The 9,360-nt window shown below is 40.3% G+C and overlaps 1 protein-coding gene and 1 long non-coding RNA gene across 2 annotated transcripts; both read left to right on the top strand.

The window, feature by feature from the left end:
• Positions 1 to 2,350: 2,350 nt before the first annotated feature.
• On the top strand, positions 2,351 to 2,601 carry LOC141761049 (uncharacterized). Its single transcript, XR_012592515.1, has 2 exons — positions 2,351 to 2,469; positions 2,526 to 2,601. It is a non-coding gene; the product is annotated as an uncharacterized LOC141761049 (long non-coding RNA).
• An 899-nt stretch (positions 2,602 to 3,500) lies between these two features.
• Positions 3,501 to 7,966, top strand: LOC141760835 (cerebellin-1). The gene is made up of 4 exons (XM_074623927.1): positions 3,501 to 3,718; positions 4,832 to 5,519; positions 7,104 to 7,223; positions 7,434 to 7,966. The coding sequence occupies exons 2-4, from the start codon at positions 5,214 to 5,216 to the stop codon at positions 7,629 to 7,631; spliced, it is 624 nt and encodes a 207-aa protein (XP_074480028.1). The 5' UTR covers positions 3,501 to 3,718; positions 4,832 to 5,213; the 3' UTR covers positions 7,632 to 7,966.
• Positions 7,967 to 9,360: the final 1,394 nt, after the last annotated feature.

Raw genomic sequence — 9,360 nt, 5'->3', positions numbered from 1 at the left:
TCACAGAACACGTAAGTTGCTGGTCTACCGCTGCCTCGATCGGTCAGTTTGTTTGGGTTATTGTGTGACTTTGGTGAATCCGGACTAACTCTTTAAAATGGCAAAGTCACACAATAACTATTGATGTGTCCTATTTTAAGTGAACAATGGGAGCCGGCTCCCGTCCAAGAGCCATTTTTTTTTTTTTTTATTATTAATTCAAGGCAGAATGATAGGATGATCTTCTCCGCACCACGGGCACTCCATGCACTGACTGTGACTGAATGTTGTGTTAATGACGTCCGTGCGACCAATCAGGTGATGACAGACAAGGATCATACGATCAATGAGGGAGTAGCGGGTCTACAGGTACAGAGCAGGAGGGAGAGGATAAGTGAATAATTTAAGTGATATATGTGCACACATGCTAATCATAGGTCAAAGCAGCGCTAAATTTGGCTGAATTATAAAAGTGGTAAAACGAAGAGCCGTTTGGGAGCCGAAAGAGCCGGCTCTTCTTGGTGAGCTAAGCCAAATGATCTGGCTCACTAAAAGGATCCGTAATTCCCATCACTAACAATAACACAAAGAAACTAACCTATTATTTTAATGTTTATTTTATTTTGGCTTTTGTATTATTTTTCCAAAGTTTTGTATAGGTTGTACCACAATATTATATTATTAATAGATGTTTCAACTGCAAAGTATTTGTTTTATTAAACCTTTATTTTTATTTATTGTTTTTGTTATCAATTGCTTATAATTTTTAAAAAGCAGAACAATAATCTTTGCCATAACAAAATATCAGGGTGTAATACCCACACCAGGAAAAATAAAGGTTGGATGTGTCGACAAGTACCCTCCCGTCCGTTCCCACAATAGTTTCACATTGCATAGTACAAAGATTCACTTTTACAACAATACAGTATAGTGCACTTACAAATACAATATAATGCCTACATATGAATATTAAAGCCAGCAGCTGTAGAGGCCCATGCCTGAACCGTCCTATCTTTCTATCAACCTTTATTTTTTAAGGAAAATGTGTCAAGCATGCATATTATTTACTTACTACTTAATCACTACTTATTTTTGTAGTATTATTTTTTTGACCTATTCAGTCATGAACTTCTTCATATATTTTAGAAAACAAATGTGCACTCACTGTTTGGATTGAATACAAAAAGACATTTGTGGAACACGACATGCAGACATATAGTATATTCAGCCTGGATGTACTATATGTCTTCATGTCATGTGTCATGTGTCATGTGTGTTTAAAGTGAGGGTTGTTTCATTCACTTTAAAGTGATCATTTAAACACTCATGCATGAGATTGAATTTGTGTTGGAAAATACCAAATCCTTACTGTAACTAACATATTTTAAATCAACCCATAAAAATCGGACAAAAATAAGATCCAAACAGATACGGTGGTATTTCTTAAAAGGGCTATCACTTTCGGTTGGATATGATATGAACCTGTTTTCGGGATACACCCATTAGTTAATGATCATGCAGTTTGATACTTCGTCAAACCAGGCAGTAATCATGTAATTATTAGTTATGTAATTACAAAGTAATTACATAATTAATAATTACGACTGTTGGTACAGTTTGTTCCTTGCACTGACCGCTCATGCTTATTATCTTACACCACACCTTTGTGGTTTTAAGCTCAAACAATTAAAGCACTCATCATCAATTTAAGCTCATCTGTAACTTTGCCCTTACTGTCAGTAACAAGGCACGGCAAGGCAGCTTTAATTATAGAGCACATCTATGCTCACCTATCATCTATGCTAACCTGTATATTATCGTTACCGACAAAGACACTACAACGGCCCAAAACATTTCCATTAAGAGAAACGTGCTGCAGCTTCTAGGGGAACAGCTTGATTTTCAACCCAAGAAAGAGAGACAAGAGAGTATGTTTGTTTTTGAAGCAGGAAGAAAAAGTGGAGTAAAGAGTTGAGGTACTCGATTACCATTCACAATATTGAATTCAATCGTTATGCAGATGATGCCCTGCTGTGCATCCCTCTAAAACCCATAAAGCAGCAGAGTTTGACACATTCTGGGCTACCTCGGTTATTATTTTCTGAATGTCAGTACATTTCCTCCAGATTAACCCAATCAAATCAGAGATTATTTTATTTGGACCCTCAAAACTCACCAATATTTTAGGTTTCTAACTATAATTCCCAACCTGTGTTGATACTACTAATTTGTTTTGCCATAGCTCTTACATAAATGTAATTGCTGTGTGGATTATGTTCAGTGGCATTGTTTGTATCTACTGAAGAAAGAACTGCATTTTGAGTCCTATGTGTGATTAGATTTAAGATGGATTTTTTGGGGTGGCAGTAGTTAAGTCTGTAGGTACTTGGCTTGGGAACCGGAGGGTTGCAAGTTCAAGTCCCCGCATGGACCAGCTGTAGGACTTCGAAAGTAGAAATTGTGGACTGGTACAGTAGCTGCATACAGTAGGTGACAGTTCACCTCTTGGGCACTGCCTAATAGTAGGTTTGGTTAAATACAGAGAGTACATTTCACTCTGTGTACAAAAGCAATTTATGACAATTAAAGCTGATTAAAAGCTTAGGTGACAACTTTGGTTAAGGTTAGTTGAATGTTAAAGGTAAAAAATGTTCTGCTTTGTGCTTCATAATGATCTTTTCAATATTAAAGCAAGACAATCTCCCAAATCTTAACAAAGTAGTGTGATTGCCCAAAACATTAGTTGGTTAAGGCACTCCTTACATACTTATGTTTTGGTTGCTACAAGTAGATAGTCTATAAAAGAGCAGATGTTGTTGGGAAAGCACATTGTCAGTGAACATTTTGCAAGTTTGCAAATACATTTTTATGTAATGCAGGTGCAATAGGCCCTTTTCAGAGCAGCAATTTTGACATCTCATAACAGGGTAAACACGTGTATTTAGCGTGTCAGCCATACCAGTGAGCCATCATGCAAAATACCAGGTAAGTAATTAAATGGAACAGGGCTATAATTAATGTTATTTATTACACCTGTGTTTACCCTGCAATGAAATGCCAAAATGGCCTCTGTGAAAAGGGCATATTACATTTCTGGTGAAACAATTTTGCTGTAGCAAGTATATAAACGTGATTTCGGAGAAACAGGTTTGGGTATTCACAACACAAATGTGAGCGTAATTATTTATCCAGACCCATCATTTCAAAATCTTACAACCAAGATGAACCAATCCTTTGAAGAGTTTTGTTTGCCAAACCTGAGAAACCTGCATGAAAGTCTAGGCTTTTTGTGAGGGAGTTTGACCAGCGAAACATGCTGATCAAACTAAATTGTCTTTGCAAAAACGTATCATTTTCATCCCCCACAGAAAGGATGTATAGCAGATTGTGATGCAGCCTTTCGGTTCTGCCATCCGTTCTGTGATATCTGAGGTAAAGGAGATGGAGGAAGAGGGAGGGGAAACAGGTACTGTAGGGGGTCGAGGAGCCGTGAGAACAGAAGGACGCGATGCTCGTGATGTGATTAAACGTCTGCTCGAACACAGGGGTTCCCTGGAACAGAGAGATCGTTAGAGTGAGGGAGAGAGAGAGAGAGAGGGAGATGGGGAAATGAGAAAAGATAGGGAGAGGAAAAGATAAAGCTGAAGGTAACGGGAAACAGGGCTCTTGGGATGCTCTAACTTTACTGAAGAAAGCTGGTTTCTGTATGTCGCTGCAGAGCCAAGACTAAGAGTGAGAGGTGGGTGTTTTTGAACAAACCATAATATCTTTATGCATGTTGTAAGGGTTGTTTTTTGTGCTGCTTATTGCTTAGTGTTGTTAAGGATTCATCTAACTCTGCAAAAATGATCCTCTTTATTTTTCACTAAACTCCTATAATTTTATCATACAAAATGTTGGCACTTAAATGTTTTAGCATTTATCTGAGGATAACCTGCAGTGCATGAAGAGTCAGCTGCTGTGTGAATTATGGTAATTTACTGATCAACACATCTGCCACTCACATAATGCTTGAGCTAGTGTTGTAATATTTATAGTGTTTGTTCGTGGGTGTGTAAAGGAATGCAAGCGCGGAGACTGACGGATTCAATTGGATAGGTGCCGGTGGAGAAAGAGCGTGAATGTTTACCCACAGATGGCCTCTTGGTGGTGGGATTGTGATAGTCCGCTGTAGCCTACCCCCTTCCTGAGTCCAGCTGGTACTCACACGCCCTCTTCCTGGCCAAAACATTACCTCATCACTTCTTCCTCTATTTATTTTCCTCCTCAGCATAATCACTTTCCTCTTAATGTCCGCTGCCATTCCCTTACTCAATTTTCTATTGTTTAATTACTTGTTTTTCAGTCTTACTGATTGGTCAGAGAAACAGCACCAAAAGCTTTCAACATTAAAAAACATTTAACTTCTACAGAAGAGTATTTGTTGCCCTTTCTTGCATATCACATCAGGGTTCAGTGCCAAGGTACTAAAAGTTTCCATTTCTGTCACCATGAAGCAGTGATTGCTTGATTTTAAGTGTCTTTACTGTCTATTTGTGAGAGAGAGAGTCAAGAAAAAGTGTACTTTGGATGATAATCTTACATGGAATATACAGTATATGTGATCACATGCGCACATCACATCGGCAAACACCCATATTTTAAGCTTACATAATTGGTAAATGTACTTTATTCTCCTGTAATTTGTGCTGGGAATTTAGCATTATCTGAATGCCTTTTCCAATCAAACGTCCTCAACAATTCTCTGAAATAATAAACATAACGTAACCAAGTCATGTAGCCTATTGTTTTCATAAAATGTGCAAAATTTTCATGTGCAAATTTGTGTCTTGTGATCTACTCCTTCGAACAGGCCTGAAGCCTTGACAGCCTCTAAACCAGTTTGTTTGGCTTGTTGTGGTGTGCAGAACTGGATAACCACCAACTATTATCATAAGGACTTCCTGTCTGCTGTTCTGGGAAGCCATTGTCTTGGTGCCAACTAAAAGTCCTCCCCAGAGAGACTCCGTGTCCACCCGATGTTGGCGGAACTATTAGCTGAGGATTACATAAATTATTTAATGACACATGAGCGGCAAGAAATCCTTGGTTGAAGTATTTTTTCCAGGTGAAATTATGATCTTGGTGCTAAAGTGAGGTGTTCTTCAAAAAGACACATTCTTGCTGAAGAGTTGTGGCAGCCATATTGTCACTGTTTCCCCTGAAACACCCAAAGCTCACCCTCATTTGGAACAATGCCCTGTCCATCTCCACCCCCTCCGCCCTACCTTGCTCCCTGCTCAGTCTTTTTTGTTGGACTGCTGCTTCTGCTCCAGTGGGGGCCCTCAGAGGTCAGTTGCCAGAATGACACAGAGCCAATCGTGTTGGAGGGAAAGTGTCTGGTGGTGTGCGACTCCACTCCCTCTGCGGAGCCATCGGGTAACGCTCTGGGCATGTCGGTGAGGTCAGGAACTGGTCGGGTGGCGTTTTCAGCCATCCGAAACACCAACCACGAACCCTCGGAGATGAGCAACCGCACCATGACCATCTACTTTGACCAGGTAGGATTCAGTTTCAGTAACACTGATTTGCCAAAGGTCCACTTGCTAAATTTTCACACATTCACAGCCCCAAAAAAAATGGATTAAGCTACTTATATTTGATATTTGAGTTCTAAAACATATGAGCTATGTACATAAAACACATTTCTGTATTAATGGACGAAATGACACCTTCATTGGATCACTAAGTCTTTAAATGTGGGCACAAAAGACAACTAGACTGATCCTATAGTGGTGTTTTACCACTCCTCAAAATTGCCAATGCAAATTAAGCAAATTGGTCTTGTGCTTTCCCCAAGTAGGCTAAATAAAATGAACACATCTTTTTTAGTCTACTCCTTTGGAAACATGGTTTTCACAGTCAACCTTCTTTGGCATTGGCTAGTTTTGAGCATGCCTTTTCTGTTTTTTAATGAATTTATGCTTTTAACTCCGACAACATCCTTGCTAACTTCGGCTCCCAGCAGCTAGGTCCAAACTAAATTTTATTTCAGTCCGCCTTCTAAGTATGTGGGCTACAGATGTTGATGAACCTTAGCTTCATAAGGCCAGCCCGATCTCACAAGGCTCAGTGGGCATTTGCTTATCAAGTATTATCAATATTTTTTACCTCGTCCAACAAGTTAGCATCACCTTCATCTTCATCTTGTTTTTGTCCCCATTTTGGGATTGTGGTTAATCCAAGTGGCATATTAGTCATAACAAAGCGACTGGGAGACTTGTACAGAAAAAGTCAGGGGGCTTATATTTTACCTCTTCAACAGTTTGGATAAACATGCGGCCCACTGGTCTTCGATTTGTCTTTGCTTCTGAATATAAAAAATTAAAAGATGAGGAAGCTGTTCTGCAAATTTCTTCTGAATTATGCTAGAACGTGTAATATATTGGAAATAAGGAAAGTTTTGCTTTTGTCCTTTACGCTTAGGAGGATCACTACAGTCATTAGAATTCATCCTCTGCGAGCAATAAATGTTAACAAGAAGTTGTTGGGTAATTCCCCTTACCTCTTCCTGATGTCACTAAACAGGATTGATTACCATTGAAAACCCCAGTTTTGACTCACTGCCAGTCACTGACCAAACTACACAGAATGTACAGTACATTTAATTACTCCAGGAAAATGCTCTCACTATCAAACATTATGATCTGGGTCACGTGCCAGTGAGTCAGGGTACTAAGATGATGCAAGTAATCATAAATCAGGTCACAAACACGGTGCTGCATGTGTCACGTCTGGTGTTTATTTAAAGGCTTGAAAGTATTGCACAAGAGTGATACTGAATGGTGATGCTGAGTTAGCAATGTCTGGGAGCTGTGAAAGTAGACTAATAAAAATGAATGATGCAGAAATCAGACAAATAATGATATGTCTGGTTTGTGTACTGCATGTTGGTGTACTCAAATGTCCTGCCAGAGCACCTAGTCATATCCTCCCTTTCTTGTTCTCCTGGCAATAATTTAGCGCTGAATTTTCCAAAATCTAAATATAGTTTTGATCATATATTCCAAAACTTTAATACAATATTAGTAGCTTGGCTCAGGATGTATTATTTATTCTCGCTCTTCATCTCCTCTTCTTCTTAGATCCTAGTAAACGTTGGCAGCCATTTCGATCCAGCGAGGAGTATCTTTGTGGCCCCTAGAAAAGGAGTCTACAGTTTCAGCTTTCATGTTGTCAAAGTTTACAACCGGCAGACAATACAGGTGAGAACACCAGCTTAAAGCTTATAACCTAATAATAGAAAATTGCGTTAAAGAAATTAGTGGTGTTAAAACAAATTTGCGTTATTATCACGTTAACTTTGACAGCCCTAATGTATTATATACTGTATATATATTAAAAAAAAAATCCATGTTTTCTGATCATCATTTCCCCGCAAATGTCTTCCCCCTCTCCTCACCCATCTTTCCCAGGTGAGTTTGGTTCTCAACGGCTGGCCGGTGATTTCAGCCTTCGCAGGTGATCAAGATGTGACCAGGGAAGCGGCCACCAATGCCGGGCTGGTGATGATGGAGAGAGGGGACAAGGCTTACCTCAAACTGGAGAGGGGGAACCTGATGGGAGGGTGGAAGTACTCCACTTTCTCCGGCTTTCTGGTGTTCCCCTTGTAGATTAGGTCAGGCTTATGTTCTTGTCATAATCAAGGGTGTGGAGGGGAGGGCAGGCAATGAAATAAAGATTTGACAGACAGGAGGCTTGAATTCAATCAAACTGCTTTTGATGCATCCTTATGTATCAGATAGAACGGTGAGATCACTCAGCACCAAATAGTCCTGAATGTAATTTCCATTTCCATTGCACTTGTATGGCTCACTGTTGACTGTAATGTGTCGTCTATGCTTGCTTACAACAGCCTGTTGAGAGGTTTGTACATTTTCTTTCAGGCCTAATGCATGAAATACAGGGTAGCAAATCTTTGTGGCAATAAAGAAAATGATAGTGTCCATTCTCTGCCTCTCTATCTATTGTTTGTCTGTCTATCTATTTATCTGTCTAGCTAGCCGAAACTACATTTCCCATCATTTTGAGATTGAGTTATTTTCGTGCTGCCGTTCATGAGAATGAGCCCGAGACCAAGGACGGACTGAGGGCTTGGAGGCAGGGTTAAAGGAAACGCTTCATCACGTTTTCTTCACTGGAAGGGCACCCTAGAGGGCACTTCATCGTGTTTTATCCACTAGAAGGGCACCCTTGAGGGCAATTTATCACGCTTTCCCCACTGGAAGGGCACCCTAGAGGGCATTATATCATGTTTTCTTCACTGGAAAGGCACCCTTGAGGGCACTTCATCGTGTTTTCTCTACTAGAGGGGCACCCTAGAGGGTACATCATTATGTTTTCGTCACTGGAAAGGCACCCTAAAGGACACTTTATCACGCTTTCTCCAAGGGCACCCTAGAGGGCGCTTCATCATGTTTTCTTCACTGGAAAGGCACCCGTGAGGGCATTTTATCATGGTTCCTCCACTAGAAGAACACCCTAAAGGGCGCTTCATCACATTTTCTTCACTGGAAAGGCATCATAGACGGCACTTCATCGCATTTTCTCCACTAGAAGGGCACCCTAGAGGTCACTTCATCATGTTTTCTTCACTGGAAAGGCACCTTTGAGTGCACTTTGTCACGCTTTCTCCACTGGAAGGGCACCCTTGAGGGCACTTCATCGTGTTTTCTTCTGCAGAAGATCACCGGAAGATCTGGGTACTTTCCGTCACTCTGCAGTCAAGCCATTTTGGCTTCACGCGCCACTGAGCAACTGTCATAGGAATGAACGGGAGCCCACCTCCAACGCTGTATCCAGTTCTTTTTATACATTCATGGTTTAAACAGTCCTTGAAATTTAGGAGGGAAAGAAGGAGTCATGTAATCATTGAAATCCTTGTAGCTGATTGGTTCGACTCGTACTGTAATTGTCTGATTTAAACTCAAGTTGTCGAGACATTTCACTCAAAAACACAATTATGCCATGGTGGCTCTCGAGGAAAGTCAGGAGATCATCACAGACATTAGAATTCATCCTCTGCGAGCAATAAATGTCAACAAGAAGTTGTTGGGTAATTCCCCTTAACTCTTCCTGCTGTCTCACGGGATCGATTACCATTTAAAAGGCCGGTTTTGACACACTGCCAGTTACAGACAGAATGTCCTGTACATTTTGTTACTGAAGCAAAATGTTTTCACTAAGAAACATTATGATGTGAGTCATTTCATCCCAGTGAGTCAGTCTTGTCAAATGCTGCAGGTGATCATAAATCAGCTCACAAACATGGCGCTGCATGCGTCACGCCTTTGTTAGTGTTTATAGTGATAATACACTGATGAAAACATAGTTATGAATATT

The sequence above is a fragment of the Sebastes fasciatus genome, chromosome 22 (genome assembly GCF_043250625.1).
Source record: "Sebastes fasciatus isolate fSebFas1 chromosome 22, fSebFas1.pri, whole genome shotgun sequence".
Taxonomy (NCBI): domain Eukaryota; kingdom Metazoa; phylum Chordata; class Actinopteri; order Perciformes; family Sebastidae; genus Sebastes; species Sebastes fasciatus.
The sequence above is the reverse complement of the archived record's forward strand: the minus strand, read 5'-3'. Positions and strand labels throughout refer to the sequence as shown.

Coding starts and splice junctions, on each gene's coding strand:
- LOC141760835 (XM_074623927.1), top strand. CDS start 5,214: ATGCCCTGTCCATCTCCACCCCCTCCGCCCTACCTTGCTCCCTGCTCA. Junction 5,520..7,103: donor TGACCATCTACTTTGACCAG/GTAGGATTCAGT, acceptor TCTTCTTCTTAG/ATCCTAGTAAACGTTGGCAG. Junction 7,224..7,433: donor ACAACCGGCAGACAATACAG/GTGAGAACACCA, acceptor CATCTTTCCCAG/GTGAGTTTGGTTCTCAACGG.